Here is a 19,365-nt window from a genome sequence, read left to right as displayed (position 1 = left end):
ATGTCTGTTCAAAGCCAAAAACATACCAAATGTTAGGCCCAAAGTGCACTGCAAATATCCAGCCTTTAAAATTAACAGCCAGCCAACTGGCTATGTTAATCACTGGTCTGGGGAAACGCACTTTAAAGAGCAAGAAAGCTTACATGTATTACCTTGTGGAAGGGTCTGCAGAGGAACGGTGCCTTGTCCTGGCTGTAAACTGACCAGCCCTTGTCGCTGGAGGTTTAACAGGTGCTGCTGCTGCAGCTGCTGCATCTGCAGTAGCTGTTGTTGGAATGCCAGCTGCTTATTCCCTAATGGCTGCTGGAAGACAAAAGGAAAAAATCAAAACACATTATTTTCAGCCCTGTAGCACAGGCCTTCCAGGATTCTCCAGGGTCTTGCATAAGCAGCCCAGTCCCAGCTTCAGCCTTGTTTGTAGCCAGCACAGCTCACAGTCCTGATCTCTTGTCCTCAGTGGCCACACAGCACATAACCAAAAGCCTTTGATCTATCAGAGTAACAGAATGAAAAGGGTGGGGGAGAAGAGAGTGAGCCTGCTTGGCAGAGCACTGAAAATGCTGAGTGTCTTTGTCGGATGAGCATATCCATAAGATCTGTGTATACGAACTCTGCACAGAGAAACGGAATACCAGTTTCTCAGCTTTACCTTCCCTGAACATAACATCATAAATAAAGTTTATCTGGATCAGAACAGAAGTCAATCTAAAGCAGTACCCCTACTCACAACAGCCTAAAATCAGGGACCCTACAGCACCCATGAGCAACTGTCCCACTCAGTCCAACAAAACAGTCCATTAATTTCAGCTGCACCGGCTCCCAGTGGAGTTCCAGATCAGGTTCAAGGTGCTGGTCTTGACATTTAAGGCCCTTAGCAAACTGGGACCAGCATACCTTCGGGACCACCTCTCAATCTATACACTCTGGAGGGCACTTCACTCAGAAGGGAAACGTCTTCTGGAGATCCCCAGCCCCAAGAAGATCCGTCTTGCCTTGACCAGGGCCCAGGCCTACTCAGCCCTGGCCCCAACCTGGTGGAACTCTCTGTCTGAGACAACTCAGGCCCAGCAGAATCTTTTAACATTCTGCTGGGCCTGTAAGCAGGGCCGGATTGAGGGGGCAGGGGGGCAGCTTGCCCCACTGGGCGCGGCTGCCAGCCGCCGGGAGCACCCCAGAGCTGACGGCTTGCCACACGGGAGGCTGACCGCAGGGTTGGGACTGGGAGGCCCTCGCCTGCCCTGTCAATGGGGCGGCTGGCTTGCCATGCGCGCAGGACCTCCTAGCCCTGCGCTCAGCCACCCATGTGGCAAGCCGGCCACCCCAGTGCATGCCCGCACTGCCACTGCTGGCGCCAGCTCCATGGCGCACTGTGTGCTGGGGCGGCGGGCTTGCCGTGTCGGTGGCACGGGGCAGGCGAACCTCACGGAGGGCCTCTTAGACCTGTGCTCAGCCGCCCGTGTGGCAAGCCGCCCGCTGCCGCCAGCTCCATGGCTCACCAGGCGCTGGGACGGCCAGCTTGCACGCCTCCCGCCCTGAGTGATGATGTCACGGAAATGACATCATCACACAGCGCGGGAGCGTGTGCGCACTGCACACACAGGGGGAGGGCTGGACAAGGGTTGCACCGGGCACTGGCAACCCTAGATCCGGCCCTGCCTGTAAGACAGATGTTCCACCAGGCTTTTGGTGGTTGAGGCGGGTGGGTCTCCTCTCAGCCTCTACCAAGGGGAGGGGTAGACCCCCTCCCTTCTGGCTTTTAGCTCATTGCTGTGTATTAGCCTCCGTACACCCAGTGATCTTGCAGGACTGTGAAATTCGCTGTCTGTTTAAATTTTGCTGCCAGTTTTAAATTGCTTTTAGCTATATGTTATTTATTGTATATTGTATTGTGTTTTAATTGGGTTGTGATCCACTCTGAGCCTGCATTGCGGGGACAGCGGACTATAAGTCTAATAAATAAATAAAATAAATAAATAAGCAAGTGCTGTTGTCTTCATACCTGTCTATGGGCTTTCAGAGGGCATGTGATCAGCCACTATGGGAACTAGGGTGAATCTAGCACAATGGTTCTTATATTCCTAATTAATTATGGAGTTTTTTTAAGGGATTTTTTTTCAAAAGGCAGGCTCAAATGCCATGAAAAAAAATAATAAAGATAATAAGCAAGAACATATAGTGAGCAACTTTCCTAAGAAATTTTATATATTCCTTCTCCCCAACACAGCTTCAAAACTGCAGGCTTTTTTCTACCTTCAATGAGGAACTATTTCATTTAAAAACTTTTCTGGAAAACTAAATGGATTTAACCACTTCTGATAACCAGCCTTAACTCAACTGATTTATGCCAACTGAAGGAGATGAGAAATTCATTTCTCAGACAGGATGAAGGATAATAATGCAGCCATAACAAATATCTGTAAGCTTACGCTGGTATATAAATGACCACTATGCTTTCACACAGACTATGAATATATGGAGATTCGCATCACACATCTCCCTTCTCCCCAATATAGCTTCAAAACTGGTAGGTATGTTCAAAGAGCTGAGTTAGTATCTGAAGAGGAAAATACAAACAAGAAATAGGACAGCATTAACCAGAAGAGAGTTCTGAATGAACAAATGGGATTAAGGAGAGAATAGCAGTGATTATTTGCACATTTGTTTTTTAAATAATTGCTTTAGTACTAAAAGAAAAGCAAAAACTGCTGACAAAGTACTTGTGTATTATTTTATTTATTCAATGCACTTAAAATTAGGCTAATTGGGGGAGGAATATATAAATATTTTATTTCTCAGGGTATGACATTATAATTCTTCAAATAGCCACACTAAAGAACACAAGTCTGCTGTGATGCTTTTCTGGGGCTATATACCTCAGAAATTCCCACCTACTCCACTGGACATGGATTTTCAGAGAGAATTAAGAAGACTAAGGGGTGAAACTGGTGCCTGGGTTTACAAAGTATCCAGGTCTTTAGCTGCTAAATACAACATGAGGTAAACTGACAGGGGCAATAGGATTCACTTTTCAAAGAAACAAGAATGAAGTTTATTCAAAAGAAAAGCACAAAATGAGATAAACCTTAATTGTTATCAGGAAAATGTAGGATGCCAGGTTTAAAACTGTAGACGCTCAAGGAGGGGAAATCCTTCCTAGGCAGGTTTATTATATATTAGAACAACACTCTACAGCAAGTTAGTTACAAACTAGAGCCAGCAGAAAACCCTGATGTATACTATATGGATACTGTTACAACTTTTACACTCAGTTACCACAGCCAAATTTAACCAAAGACATGATAATACCTATCAAGTTCTTTAACCTATACTCCTCTTGAGCTAACCTTTCCACAGCCTCTCTCTCTCTCTCTCAACTACCAACTTCTAGCTGACAGACAATGCAATCCTAAACAAACTTGCACACTTCTAAGCCAGCTGTCTTCAGTGGATTTAGAAGGTTGTCACTCTAGGACTACATTATAAAACTCCAGATGCTGAACTCCCGCTTTCCCAGTACTCAGCTGTAAATGATTGTTTCTGGACACCGCTATCATTGGTGCTTGGGTTGTTGTTTTTACTGCTCTAGTGTCATCTTTGCCTGCCTGCCATAAGCCACACTTCACCCCCTATACCCAGAACATACTGCTGCCACTCCTTGTGCTTTAGTTTCACTCAAGTTCCTGCGAAAAACACAGAACATAGATTCCATGTCTGACACTGGCTGCTAATAGATTATGTTATATGAAATGCTTCATTAAATGCTAATAAATTTGATTCTAATCAGTACCTAGAAAATAGTTAATTTCACAAACTGCAAACGTCCTTGAACTGTCCTTTGGATTCAGCAGCCTTAACAATGCCAATTTCCTGAGCTATGTTTTAAGAAGAGAATGCTTAAATGTGCATGTGAGAAGCATGTATGTGTGAGCATACAGCAGAAGTAATATTTAGGCCAAAAATCAAGGATCACCCCTCCCTCTCCTGAAACATTCTGATACACATGACACATGCCTGAACATCTCTGTATAGTCAGCCACTTCCATCACCCATCCCTAACTGGTGTTGTGAGATAAGGGAAACAACCATGAAACAGCCAGAGTTGAAGGGAGCCAATGAACATGGCAAAAGGGCGACAAAGATGTCAACAACGATTGAGTGAGAACTGCATGCATCTGTATTCTGGGCAAAAGGCAAAGAAAGAGCAGAGAATGGCCAAAGACACTGTGACATCATCAGCCCTACAAAGGAGGGGGCCAGAAATGGGCTGGGAAGAGTTCTACCTTCCACCATCAATGGAGCATGTGTGCTTTAGCAGCCTCTGTACATCATCAGGTCTGGCCAACATAACTTTGGAGTGATTAAAGTATGAGTGATGTGGGCTTAGGATGCATAAATATTTTCAATAAAGTTTTATTTCATTTTGATCCTTGCCTGGGATCCTCCATCTCTTCATTACTGGATCAGGAATCCACAGGGCCAGAGCCCTTCCGTAGGGCTTGATCAACCCTGAGATAAGCAGCCACAGGTGCAATTCTGTACCTAACACTCCTTATGCTGAGTTTCCCTATTCTGTACTCAGGCACTCTGTAGCTCCAGCCACTGATAAAGCAAACCCTAATTAGGAGGACCTACTCTATGAAAAAAGAGCCCCGTGGCACAGAGTGGTAAGCTGCAGTACTGCAGCCCAAGCACTGCTCACAACCTGAGTTCGATCCTGGCAGAAGCTGGGTTCAGGCAGCCGGCTCAAGGTTGACTCAGCCTTCCATCCTTCCGAGGTCAGTAAAATGAGTACCCAGTTTCCTGGGGGTAAAGTGTAGATGACTGGGGAAGGCAATGGCAAGCCACCCCGTAAAAAGTCTGCCAAGAAAACATTGTGATGCGACGTTCCCCCATGGGTCAGTGGCTCGGTGCTTGCACAGGGGACTACCTTTACTCTATGAAAAGCAAAAGTGATACAACTCCTTATTTTATTTACTAAGGTTTTGCCAGCAGTGCTATAATCCTTAAACAAGGAAAGGTTAATTTGCAGACTCTCCACCCCATAACCCCTTTTGATCGCATTTTTTCCTTATACTGTCATTGTGAGACTGTCAGTGCAAACTTAAGCCAAATTACACCCTTCTCAATCCACTGAGCATGCAATGCATGCATACTCCAATAAGTTTAAGAGGCAGAATGTGATTTGAAGCAGCTTGAGTTTGTAAAGGTCTTCAGAAAAGGAAGAACTGGGAGAAAATGGGTCAGATCCAAAGGCCAAAATGTTAATCTTGTCTTCTGTCTAATCTTTGAAGCATTTGCTTGATAACTCTTTGAAGAATAGAATACATCATTGAAAAGTATGATATCATTTTGGATTTGGGTAGAATTCCTAACTAATGAATCACTGGGGACTCTGGCTCAGTCAAGGGGCATCACAACTGGGAAGAGATGTCCCCTACAAACTAGAGTGCAGGCAGAACTATAATGGAGGGTTAGTCATTCACGTGAAAGCATTTTTATTCATATGAGAGCTGCACTTTGAATAGCCTGCAGGGAAGCGAGGGGACCCCCAGAACTTTCTCTCGTTACAATCTACAAACAGTACTACATGGCCTAGTGCCTGCTTTGCCTCCTCCCCTGCTTTCTCATTCCTTTTTAGGCTTTCTTGCAAGCACAGGTTTCTGCCTATTACATCAGGGTGGTTGAACACTGCCCCATTCACTCAACTTCCAGGCTGTAAAACAGAAGGAAATTGGGAACGGATTAAGTCATTAGAATCCCCAGGGCATAACTTAAGAATTCTGTATCTTTTCTCATATATTTGGGCTATGAATTCTAGCATCCCTAGTGAAGGTAGCAACTTCTGGGAGTTTGAAACACAGGCAACTAAAAGGCGGAACGATGGGTGACGCTGGGGGAAGCCGAAGGTATATTGTTATCTAAAGTCATAGAAGTCAGTGGTGAAGCCAAGGAACATTTTTAACCAGTTCCCCTTAGATAACAGATCAGTTCAACCGTTTTCACATGCACATAATAACAGTAACATAAAAGCACAATTTTTATGACACTCCTAAAATGGCTTAGGAATTAAGCATTCTCATTACACAATTACATAATTATCCACTAGTGGAAGGAAACCTGGTTGAATTGGTTTGAATGCATTATAGCTAGTTAGACAAGTCAATTTGACTTATCAAGTTGACTAGGAATGAATGAGGAGAGTTTCTGGATGAGCATGTTTTCTGCATCCGACAGTCCAAAGGTTCTAAAGCAAGTGGGAAGTGATGATCTCACTATGCTTCAATGAATTTGGAAAATCACTTCACTATACCAAAATTAAGGACCATTGCTTACTTGCAGGAAACCCAGTGAAAATCCTGCAGACAAAATTACTGAATACACAGTAAAGTAATGCAATGTTTCATGTACCAAAATTATTAATTTGAGGGAATGATTTTGTTGAAAATTTAGTCTAGTTTGCCTTTAAAGATTGGCAAACTTTGGTAGTTTACTAGGTCTACCAATGAGTGCTGCATGTATAAAACTCCACAGTCCATTAGATACATTTCGGTCATTCTTCCAATCTACCTTGAATAAGCCACATTCCTAAAACATCTTTCCGAGATCACCAGGAGCTAAGACAATAAAGCTCCTTCTGATTTTTCCTAGTACCTCTCTCTCACCCTCCCCTGCTGTCAGAGTCTGTGGGTTTCTCTGGACACTTTCACTTTTGGAGGTCATCCACTGTGTACTTTTGATAGAACCAATGAAGTATGAAGCTTATCTGCCCAGAGATAAAAATCTTAAACACAAAGAAAGTAATTACTAAACCTTACTCTGCCAGCCACTAGCGCCCACTGGGCTTCTCCAATCTTTCCCATTCTCAGAGGCACACATGGAAGGTTTCCTGTACGGGTGCAGTCCCCAAATACCAGCTTCCCTATTCCTGTTCCTACTCTTTACTCCCTTGATCCCTGATCTTCTCCCTAGCGACAGGGTTTGAGTTCCTTAATGCATTTTGTCTGCACTCTGTTTACATTAGACGCAGCTGAGCGGGTGCAGCTACTGGGGTAACAGGCCCCGTCACTTTGATTTATGAGCACATCAAGAAGAGTTTCAGCGTGACACTCTGGACTGACAGGAGCACTTCATTAATCTGACGCCTAGGTTACTTGCTGGCCAATCCTTGTATGCTGCCCCCCTCCCAGACTAACTGTGCAATATCAGCTGGTGCACTGGGGCAACTGCCAGAGAGAAGACTTCACGTGAAATTTCTCTTCCCTTGTCTCTGGAAGCACAAATGACCTAGGTTTGTGATAACAATATTCCAGAGATACTAGACATAAGTAAGGTATAATTTGCAGTGCAGGTACAGTTCATAATTTGCTAGTGATATGATTTTAAATCACACCTTTCAAAATAAAAATGTTGTTCATTTAAAGGAAGCAGCAGCTTACAACACTAGGTTAGACAAGAGAGATGCCACTACTAGGATGCTAACTTCAAATTAGAAATTTAGGTCTGATGGCTTGCTCTACTAAATTTTTTGTGATTTTAGGCAAAGCACGTGCTCACTGAACAAGTGCTTAAGTGTGATTACATTGCCTTAAATATATGTTTTTGATTGGTATTACTTCTTTCACTGGGACTCAAAATATGGGGTGGGTTATCAGCTCAAAATCAACAAACAAGCAAGCAGATACATGTACACATACCTTCTTTTTCTCAAAGATGACAGATATTTCACATAGCAATGCAATGTTTTCAGTCAAACAAATTAATCCACCGCATTACATTCTCAAAGCCTATCCCAGAACTAACTGCTTCAGAAAGGAGACTCTCTGTGGCCTGACACTGAACTACAAATAACCAGACACTGGCAGTCCAGATGTTGCCCCTTGCTGCTCAGTTAGTCTAAAATCAACCAATAACTTTGAAGCAATTTGTGAAGCAGCAAATCACACTCGTTTAAAGCTTAGATGATGGAGCTCAAATATTACATGGTAGAAGATGCCACTCCTTCATATATCAAAAATACAGTATGAGCTGGACACCAGGTCAATATTTTGCCAAGGCCATTCTAAGGTATTATTTATATGTTATGACAACCAGCTGGAGGCACCTGTAGTGTACCACTGAAGAACATGCTCTGCCTCCCTTCAGTGTGACAGAGGGAAATAAAATCATATCAATTACATGTAGAAAGTGTTTAATCAATACAAACCTTTTGCTTCCAATATGTACTTGCCCTAAATTACAACGTTTGCTCTTATTAGTCTGAAATCTGGCACAGAGAATCCCTTGGATGAGTGATGCAATCATAAAAATATCATGCAAATTGGATATTACCTCAGAGAACTGCTTCCCCATTGAACTCAAAAGAAAATGACATTTGAAAAAATGCAATAGCAAATTCAAATTAATGAAATCTTTTGAACCAGAGTTAAATAAAAACTAAAACACACTCACTTCATTCCTATCCCTTTATAACTCCACCCAGAGACCAAACCTACACGAAGACAAGCTCACCTCTTTGGCTTGCTGCTTTCCAGCCTGCTGATGGGTCAGTAGCTGCAGATGAAGTTGCTCCTGTTGCTTCTTGTAGTATTCCTGCAGCTGGGGAAGAGGGAGAAGAGACGAATATGAGATATCTAAGTTCTCAGACATTTACCACCACCCTGCCATATACAGCAGTTTCAGAGTATTGATGGAGGTTGAAAAAATGATACCAAGGAAAGGATTGTTCCCTCCCCCACCTTGTTGTGCACCAAAGACCCTGCCTGAATAGCGGGCCTCATTACTATTTAGCTCTTTATTCGTTGATTAATCTTCTGACATAGCATCTAGTTACAATCTGGGCCTCAGGACTAATACGTGAAGAGCTGAAATCCTAAGAATGCTTTCCTGGGAGAAAGCCCCATTGAATAAAATAAGATTTATTTTGGAGTAGTGAGGTTAGCTCCCAACGTATTGCAGAAGTGTAAAGTATACTCTGACACTATTTAACAGGCTCAAGAAGCCACTGAAAATGAGAGACGGTGGAAATTTTTTTACACTTTTCTTCTTCATTGTTATCATTTGCAGCTGGTCATCAAACATTCTCATTTTAACGACAGAGAAATAGAGGCTCAGATACTTTGTTCAAGAAAAGCACTCCCAGGAACATCCATGTCATGTTCTAGCCATTGTATTACTTCAGCACTCTGAAGCTGCAACTGCTATTCCCTCCTCAGCTTCTTTAGCACTTCACCCTAATTTGGTGTCATGGGGATGAGATACCTCAAATTATTTACAAATCATTCATTGGAATGCTCAAAACCTTCACAGAAGCAAACTGTTGAAATCTGTGAATTACAGTCTACTTTTGTCATCTCCTTGCACATGCAGAACCCACAGTGAGATGTTCCTTAAACATCCTCATAAAATCATCATTTGCGTAACAGCAGCACTGGAAGGCTTTGTAGGCCACCTTTCCTATAAGCAGAGACAGAGAAGACCCTAGCCACTGCGGACCTTTGCTTTTTAAGAGAAGCAGCTGAGGAAGAAACTGCCACTTCCAAACTACAGGACTCAGAAGATTCTTGAAGGGGAAGCAATAGCCAAATGTAATGTTTTTCTAGAGGGTGTGGCAAATACATGTAAACAAATCAAGAGAGAGAATCAAAAAGAACATTCCCAGAACTGAAGAATATGACTCACTAGCATCTTGAATTACATGAGACCCAGGCTGTAACCTCCCCCTGCCTATCACTAGACAGTTATTTGAAGTAGGGGAAACAGGAAAAGAAAGAGAGAGGGAATGCGTGCATTTTTTGTTATTGGTTATAGCCAGACACTAACTGGATTGGTGTAGAATATGCACAGTCTATTTCATCAGACCCAGTGAAGTCTGTTCCCCTCAAGAGAGATTATGTAGGGTTCTTCCCAATATGTCTACAAAATGTCTGTTATTTGGTTGAATTAATGTTTAGTACTCTGACTACATTGATTTTGGTTTATCATGACTCTAGAAGCACTTTAGAACATGTGTTCCATCATTTGTGTGTGAATATTGTTGATGCAAGATAAAATCACAGAAAAAATTAAACCAAATATACATCTAAGCAATATGTTTAGTACCTCCACATTAGATACATAGAAAGGCAAATATTGTTTATGAATATTGACACAGTGCCACCACATGGCTCTTTACAGGCCTTCATCAGCAAAAAGGGAGACAGGACTCTGCCGCCAAGCAGCTTACAACCAGAATGATGACAATGGGGGAAGACAACACAGGGTGTGCCCATGCTTGGGATGGGGGTAAAGCATTAAGGCAAAAGCTTTAAAGTGCAAATGAAATGCTACATTGCAGATGGGTGTAATGAAGCCTTAACAGCCAGACAGGAATTTCAGGAGAAAAGTGACTAGCAGGTGAAGGCTGTTTTGCAATGTAATATGTTGTTTACTTCGTAGAGGCATATGTGGAAGTGTCCTTATTGCACTTCATACATCTAATGACACAGGTTGTTGCCCATGAAAACTCGTGTCACAATCCAGTTACTCCCTAAGATGCAATAGCACTTTGCATCTTTCATCTTCTATAAGAGTGTGCATAATCTTGTATTTTACCTCTCCTATTCAAAAACAGACGTGGACTGCTTCCACATGCCAATGAATGTTCATGTAGCTCTCACTGCTGCTGTGAATGCACTTAGGGGCATTAGCTGCTACAACACAGCATCTAGTTACAATCTGGGCACCTCCCCCCCCACACTTTTCTTGGCTCAGCCCGCACGGCCACCACTACCCCGCCAACAACACCACAGGACATTTTCATACTATTTCAAAAAATTAGTGACTGTGATATTGCTATAGCATAGTCATTTAAAAAAAAAAACCTCAAAGCATTTGGGAGGGAATCCTCCCAACGTACCACATACAAACACTTTGACTGCAATCTTTCCCAAAAGGTATTAAACCAGGTTTGGAAAAGATCAAACCAGAGCCGAGAAAAACCCGGATAGTGGCCAATTAGGGGATAATGTTGCTGTAATCAGAATGCCAAAATAGAGCAAAACATCCATGTAGAAGGAACCTTGGAAATGAGGGTGTGGCCTTTAACTGCTGCATAACATGACTGATTTCTATGGAACCATGAGGAAAACACTTTTGTTCAACGTCTCATTCCACTAGCTATAGCCCAGAATACTGAAAACTCTGTAAATGTGATTTAAGATTCCCAGATAAAGGAAATTGTTCAATGTGTGCTGAGTGACATTACACTAAGACTTCCAAGGTGATGCCAATTCCTGTTTTTTATGCTGTGACCTTCCAAATTAAATGATCTACAGATTGTTTTTTTTCCACAGGAGGGGGCCAGAACCATAGGAGAAGTCAGTACAGTCTTCCACAAATCTAGGAAAAAAGCTGGCTCCTGAGGAATGCCCCTGGGCATTCTGGGAAAGTCCTTATCAGCTTGTAGTTGACAGTGCTGACAGCAGAAACTTTTCTCTTTATGTCTGCTGAACAGGTTTAGAAAGCCTCCCTGTTTACCCAAAAGCCAATCAAAACCAGGTCTCTGTATGGTATTCAGAGTACATTGGGTCAAGAGGTGAGAGGTGTGATGTTTGGTTTTCTTCTCATGGAGAATGCCAGCTATTCCAGCCTAGGCTGTTTAATTTGCAGTCAAACGTGTTTCTCTATCTGGCTCCAGAGAGGCTCCAAGAAGGAAGGACCCCACCCAAGTTAGTGTTTACCCTTTGTTCTTTCCCTGGGGCCAACCTTGACTCCTTATCAGTATGTTTGAAGTAAACAGGTACCGAAGGCAGAAGGAAGGGTGTGGAGGATGCTATAAGTTTTTGTGTTGTCTCCCCCCCCACCCCCACCCCCGAGCAAATGTTTGTCCAAACAGTTGCATTTTGTTTGGAAGTTTTATTACCTCCTCCCTTGTTCTTACTATTTCATATTCACCTTCTGCCAAATAGAAGCTTGATTTGTGAAATATCCAAGTCAAGCTGCTAAAATGTTAAAGAGTTTTTCTTTCAATCCAAACATGCAATTCCAGCTTAGTGAACCAGTGCAGTGGGGTTCAGGGTTATAAAAGAGAGAACAGCTAGGCGCAGAGTGTAAAGTCCCTCCCTTCCCCAATTACTTGCAGCTGCAATCAAAAAGGAGTTCCTTAAGGGAAATAATGATTTGCTTAAAATAAAGCTGTATCGTTCTGTGTGCATTTCAAGGTTACCATATGCCATGAAAAATATAGCCCACAGCTAGAGTTGCCAACTCCAGGTTGGGAAGTTCCTGGATATTTCAGGGTATAGCTTGGGGAGGGTGGAGTTTGGGAAGGGGATGACAGAGATCCCCTGCAGACAATGACTGCTTTGGAGGGAGGCCTTTATGGCGGTATACCTTGCTGAGGTCCCTCCCCCACCCCTGGCTCCGCAGTTAGCAACTGTTTTTCAAGTTTTAACTGTTTCTAAAGAGCTCTCTCTTTTCAGAAGTGAAACTAAACAGCTTGACCTGTGCTAGGGAGAGTCCAAGCTGAATACTATTCACAGATTTAGTACACTGGAAAGAACGAATTTGTAAAGTGAAGCAGACTGGATTTGAAAATACAGGACTCGTACCCCAACTCCACCAAGATATGCTACAGAACCTCTAGGCAAGTAATTGAGGCTCAGCCTCAGTATCCTAAACACTAAAATCAGAATAGAGTCCTACCTCAGAATTTACAAACAGAGACATATATACCACCCCCTTCAATCATGGGTCTGCACGCATGCATGCACAAACATACTCAAATGTAGACACAAAGGTCAACCCTGTCACTTGTCTCCATGAAATGCCTGCTTCAGAAGCAGGCTGCCTTACCTGTTGCAGCATAATTGCTTGCTGCTGCTGCAGCAGGGCCTGGAGCTGGGGCGGAGACAGGATCTGCTGCATCTGTTGTGGTGTGATCATCTGAGGAGACATCATGGCCACAGACACTGGGACCTGGAAAGTGGGAAAGGGAGCATTTAAGGGAATTATAACGTGTTTCAAGCATTGGGTAGCTGTCACTTGCCTTTTAGGGAATGCCTTCATGAGCAACTTAGGTTCCAGTTTATGCTCCCATAATGCAATTCCAAAAGGGTAGGAGAGAGAGGGAACCTGAACCTGAATTCCTGTGTGCTCTGGATGCTTAGGCATACTGAAGGAGAATAGCAAAGATCTTCCCTTGTCCTCAGAATTAAGATGTTTTTCCCAATCTTATATTTTTAGAGTCCAAAACCTAAGACAGACCAAATATTGAGGTATGATGAGGACAAAAGTGCCAAACGAGGAACAGTCATCAAGCTACACATTTTCTTTTTGCTTTAACATCAGCAGAATTTTTATTCTGCCCACCCACTCCACAAATTAACGAGTTTTTGTCAAGGAGCTTAAAGTCTTTTAATGCTGTTTTCTTTTCAAAAGAGCTTGTATGTGTGTGTGTATGTTAAGGCACCATCAAGTGACAGCTGACTCATGGTGACCCCATAAGGTTTTCAAGGCAAAAGATGATCAGAGGTAGTTTACAATGGCCTGCCCACCTCTGTATAGTGTCCCTGGACTTCCTTGGTGGTCTCCCATTTAAGTACTAAACAGGTTAGGGTTGCCAGGTTCCCTTACCCTCCAAGTGGGGGGGAACCTGACACTTACACCTTGGGAAGTGATGTTTTTGCACCCTGTGGGAGTGTACCCACTGCGTGCTGACCTGGGAGGTTTTTGCCTCCCGGGCCCATTCCCCAGGGTCTTTCCCCCCCACCAGTCAGGTGAGTGGGGAGGGGCAGAGGCTGGGAACAGGGCATCCTTCACCCACCCACTCCGAAAGAGGACTGGCAGCCCTAAACCAGGTCCAACACCACTTAGCTTTTGAGATGCCTAGGCCATATTTATGGGAATATGCATTCATTCTTTACTACGCTAAGAAAAAGGATGCTTTAAAAATTCCTCTAGGTGTGTGTGGGGGGGAGGGGGGAGTATTATATACAAGGGCTGTCATCAGCACCATCCCATTGTAACTGTTTGCGCATCTAGTGCAGCAGTTCCAGCTGTGCTACTGAGTGCTGGGTTTTGAGTTCCTACTACTAAAGTGTGAAATGCTACAAAACGGTGCAAAGTGAGTTTGAACAGAGGACAAAACAGGCACACATTGAGCAATGATAATTCCATGCCTCTGAAAAAGACTTCTGTATATAGCCTGAGATTACAACCCACTTGCCCTGGCAAGTTATAGCTAAGTCAGAAAATAGAAACAGAACACGTTCTAGTAGCTCCAAAGGTTCCTGTCGCTGTGGCCTGTATTGCTTTCAAATTAGAGCAAGCACGGCTTTAGAACTGGGTCATTTCAACTCACAGGAGCTTGTAAGTGAGTCAGACACTACACATGAACTTCACTACACACTTGTTGGTAGAGAGAATCGGGGATGATTCACATAACCACTCTCCTTGTAGCTGACCACTAATTTCTGCTCTGCTCACTATGAACAATACTACCAGTAAACTGGCCATCAGAATCCTTCATCACAAGCCACACATTTGTACACAATTCTTCCTTCTACATTTGTCAGTGGCATGTAATGCTCCTCACAGCAAACAATTTTCTAAAAAAAACCATGAGATACCAGGGACTGCTGTAGCTATGAACTGAGTAGCTTGTAAATCAACTGTCACTTTAGATACATTTGTAGGAGAGAAAGTTCTTTCTCTCCAATTAAAATGGAACAGGCTTTATTTCTATACGCAATGACTAGAAGAAAGACATTGCAATGCTCATGACTCCCCCTAAGAAAACACATATCCCAACATTAATACAACTGAGGTGGATTCTCTTTCAAATAAGGTCACTGCAGTGAATCATGCGCCAATAACCTGCTATCTTTTTCTATAGGTATAATTGCAAAATATTGATTAGTTATCCCCCATTCATCTGATAAGTTTCACTCCAACATAGATTTCCTTTCCATTTCCCTGTTATACCAACATAACAAATGAGAATGTCTGTGCAACAAGTGAAGAATGGCTTCGCAACCATGAGTCCTCATTTCTCCAAACCTCTGAGCCAGGAAGTCTGTGCACAGAAGTTCTGCAATGACATGAGGGATCTCAATGCTAGCATCCTTCAAACAAAACCTCTAATCTCAGAGTTCATTGTATCTCAAATTCACTGCAATTTAAATATCTCCAGGAGACATTCTCAATGCTTGCCTTCATTTCCAAACAAGGCTGAAAATGGAAAGCAAAAAAATTATGGAAACTAGCCTGCAGTCAGCAAGCCACTATTAAGTGGTGCACAAACTACTGCTTTAGCTGTTCTCCTACAGCTTGGGGAAGCATCAGAGTTGATAGAGTGTCCAACTATTTATTTATTTGTAACATTTACACCTTGGTTTTCTACATTTGTTCAAAACAGCTCACAACACTTAAAAAAGCATACAAAACAACTCAAGACACAATAACATCCTGGAAATAAAATTGTTCAAATATACAACAGCATAAGTTGTTCATTGCACTCCACGCGATTTTACAATTCTTTCTCCAGCTATCCAAAGGCTTTAGTGAAGAGGCACCACTTTCTAATTGTCTAAAATGAATGAGAAAAGAGCACAAAACCCCTGCTGTAGAAAGCTATTATATCTTCCACAGAACTGGAATGGTTACCAAAAAAGATTTCTGATCCATACTTCAGAGAACTTCAGTTTCTGGATAGACAGAACCTGAGCACATAGAAATGATCTTCAGGTGAATGGGACCGTAAGTTAAAATCTGTTAAGTTCCTTCCAGCCAGTGAAGGGCTCTCAAATATCAGTATTAGCCATCTGAATTGGGCCCAGAAGTTTCTTGGCAGCTAGCACAGTCACTACAGAAGTAGTTATGTGCGTTCTTGTCTGCAAATTTTTGGGTAAAAGCATTCTATACTATGCAATTTCTGAACAAAGTTCAAGGGCAATCCTGAGAAGAACATATGGTAATCAGTCCTTGATGATACCAATGCATGGATAACCGCTATGAGGCTCTTACATCTAATATATATTGGCTGTGTACTTTCCTAAATGCTCATTGATATGATGCGCTTCTAAGTAGGATCAATCAATAAATGTAACATATAGCTGCCGAGATGGTCCATTTGAGTATTTATTGGGAAGATGTCGGAGCAAAAAACCCAAGGTCAAATGACCCAATCTGTTCTAGCTCTAACAAATTATTTTCAATTACCCATATGTTTGACTTCAAAAGGAAGTGCCTAGCAATAGCTTCCTTGTATACTTCTATGTACAACCTACTTAACCAGTGGTAACTGCTAATCCAGGAACACAACCAGATTACATACCTGCTCCAGAAGTGCTACATAACAGATAAAATGCCCACTTCTAAAACAGTAAGCTGCCTAATCAGTGTCACTACTGCCTTCTCTTGATTCAGACTAATTTTCATAGCCCACATCCATCTGACCACAGTCTCGAGACACAAGTTCAGGGCAAAGGTCCCCTCTGACTACCTATATAGAGTTGAGCATCAATTTATCAATCACATACCTTAAAATTAATGGCACTTCCTCTACCCACAATTGATACTTTCCAGTTAAACTAGAAAATGCATGAAGAAGTCTTGCCGACTTCAAAAGATACCATGGATTGTCCATGCCCTCCCACATGAAATATGCTGACCACAGTCACCCTGGAATTCCTTTGATCCTCCTTTCAACTATGGATCATCTGGGTCTGCATAAGTAGAGGAGTGAGCAAATCAGTGTGCAAATAGTCAATACTCTGTTATGGAGGGGTGGGGAAGGAGAAGGGGGCATGCTTCTGTCTCCAGAATCATCCTGCTTGAGTTTTTTTTAACCTATCCTGTTTCCATGAATAAAAGAAGGGAAGTGGTGGCAGAGAGAAATCTACATAGAAAGATTCCATTTAAGTAGTCTAATGATTCACTTAGCATTCTCACAGGATAGTGTGCCTGGTACACTTCTCTTCCTTCTAGCAAGGAAGTGGAGAGAGACCAACTTGAGCAGATGCATTAGCTTTCAATTAATAAAATAAGTCTACAGATGAATTCTTATTGGCAGATGGGATTATAAGCATGCGTTGGGTGAAGGGGGAAAAACCTTGTCAGTATGGAATTAGAGGTTCATGAAGGGTGTAACTAAACAGATGGACTGTATAGGAACTATAATGGCTGTTAGCATTTACACTTTAGAGCAACTTTTAAAGAGGTATCTGGGGAGGAAAAGCCAACACATGCCAAGAAACAGTCACCTTCAGCCTACTAGGATCACCATTCTGTGTTTTACAATAAAAGTATATAAATAGAAATTGTTACCACCGCTATTTTTAAGCAGGACTCTGAAGAGGCAGCACAGAAATATTCTAGATAAATAAATAATCAAGCAGTAAACAACTATAAACAATACTACTCTAGAACATAATGTAGTCTAAAAGTGATGGCTGCTTCAAATGTTATACATTCATACAAAGTAAGCATTACTTCACATGAGGAAAAACATGAAAATCAGAAATAGCTACGTGTGACAATTGTGTGTGTACCTATTTCACTGCACACGTCCTGGGAAGTTGAATTTAGCTTTGTGTCCATTAAATGGGTTTTTCTTTCCGAAACAGGAAATCAACTACAGAAAATGGAATTATTAGGTAGCAAACAAGTGCTGAAGTAACGCACCAGTCTTCACAGAAAGCAATGTTTGAAAACTACTCATTTTTGAACCATTTATTTATAAAATTTGTACCCTGCCTTTCTTTCCTCTCCAGGGCCACCAAAGAATATGTAAGAATATCTGCCCTGGGCCTGCTTTTGCAGGGGAGGGTGGAATAAAAGTTAAAAATAGTAAATAAATAAAAACACACCTAAGAATTCATCTTAAAAACCATGAAAACCAAACAAAAACACAATTAAAATAATTAAAACCAAGCTGAAATCCACATACAAAACCATAAAAACAATTAAAACATAGGACAGGAAGGAGGGATCACTGAGGGAATGCCAGATAAAACAAAAAAAAGTCTTCCCTCGCTGGTGGAAGATGGCAACAGAAATTGACAGGGAAAAGAGCTTGAGATTTTTCTTGTCATGACCAAGGAGACCCTCTCCATTTTTTAAACTTCATTTATACCCCCACCTTTCTTCCCAATGGGGACCCTATGTGGCTTACAGCATTCTCTTTGCTTCCATTTTGCCCTTCACAAAACCCTGTGACGTAAGTTAGGCTAAGAGCATGTGATTGGCCAAGGTCACCTAGCAAGCTTCCATGACAGAGCGGGGAATTAACCTTAGCTCACCTATATCCTAGTCTGAAGGGAGTTCCTTGAAAAAGGGAAGACATCTAGTCCGATGTCTGAAGAAGGGAGCTCTGACCCTCAAGAGATTATTGCTCTGAAAACCATGTTGGTCTCTGGGCTCAAATCCATTCTTGTCCATCGCTCTAGCCACTACCTTCTAATCTTAGAAGGTGGGGGCACCCAAAGTAGGGCCTTGGAAGATGGCTGTATCAGTCAGGTAGGCTCATAAGGGAGTAGGTACTCTTTCAAGTATGCTGGTCCAAAGCCATGTATGGGACTTTAAAGGTCAACATCAGCACTTTTAATTATGCCCAGAAATTGATAAAGAGCCAGTGTAGATAGGCCAAGACTGGAATGATACAGTCCCTACAGCCCACTCCAAATCCTGGCTGCAGCATTCTGCTCCAATTGATGTTTCTGAACTCTTTTAAGGGCAGCCCCACACATTACCACATTGCAGTAACCTAATCTAGTTGTAACCAGGGAATGCACCACAGTGGCGAGGTAATTTCTTTCTAGGAAAAGCTGCAGCTGGTTAACAAGTTGAAGCAGAATGCATTCCTGGCCATAGCTGTTTATCCAGCAGTAGGCCTGGATCCAAGAGCACCCCCAAATGACAGACCTGTTTCTTCCTTCATAGTTCTTCCTGACTGCCAAAGAACTCTTCCAAAAGGTTGTCCTTTTGTCCCCTTTGCATAACAATCAATTGACAAAAGTTAAATACCAACAAGCAATCAAAACCATATAAGATTTCAGAATCGTTGGTACCTTAAACACTAAAAGCAACCTCCTTATGCAAGTGTTACACTCTACCAGCCCAATTTTCATTTCAATTAACTTGGAAAACAGTGATAAAATACTGTTAAACAGAGAAGAACAAATGTGGCTTCTGCAAAGAGAAGTCTACATTCACATAACTCTTTAGAAAGAATTGAGAATAGCAATAAAATAAAGACAGGGACGATCCAATCAACATTACTGGTAAGGTTTTTATCAAAAATATTTAGGGAAACTCGCAGAAAGCCTCTAAAGAAATTTAGCAGTTAAATAATAGTTCTGTTGATTAATACCTGGTTTAAAATCCTCC

At 42.2% G+C, this 19,365-nt stretch overlaps 1 protein-coding gene across 2 annotated transcripts in view; it reads right to left on the bottom strand.

Moving 5' to 3' along the window:
• Nucleotides 1–19,365, bottom strand: part of FOXP4 (forkhead box P4) — a 163,355-nt gene that overhangs the window by 49,077 nt on the left and 94,913 nt on the right. For both annotated transcript variants that reach the window (XM_054979224.1, XM_054979225.1), the window contains 3 exons: nucleotides 12,832–12,954; nucleotides 8,509–8,595; nucleotides 153–303 (listed from right to left, as the gene is read on the bottom strand). In XM_054979224.1, coding sequence (XP_054835199.1) covers nucleotides 153–303; nucleotides 8,509–8,595; nucleotides 12,832–12,954 — 361 coding nt within the window. The remainder of the gene's footprint in view (nucleotides 1–152; nucleotides 304–8,508; nucleotides 8,596–12,831; nucleotides 12,955–19,365) is intronic.

This window comes from Eublepharis macularius, chromosome 5, assembly GCF_028583425.1.
Source record: "Eublepharis macularius isolate TG4126 chromosome 5, MPM_Emac_v1.0, whole genome shotgun sequence".
Classification (NCBI taxonomy): domain Eukaryota; kingdom Metazoa; phylum Chordata; class Lepidosauria; order Squamata; family Eublepharidae; genus Eublepharis; species Eublepharis macularius.
Note: the sequence above shows the minus strand (reverse complement) of the source record. Positions and strands in the feature narration are given on the sequence as shown.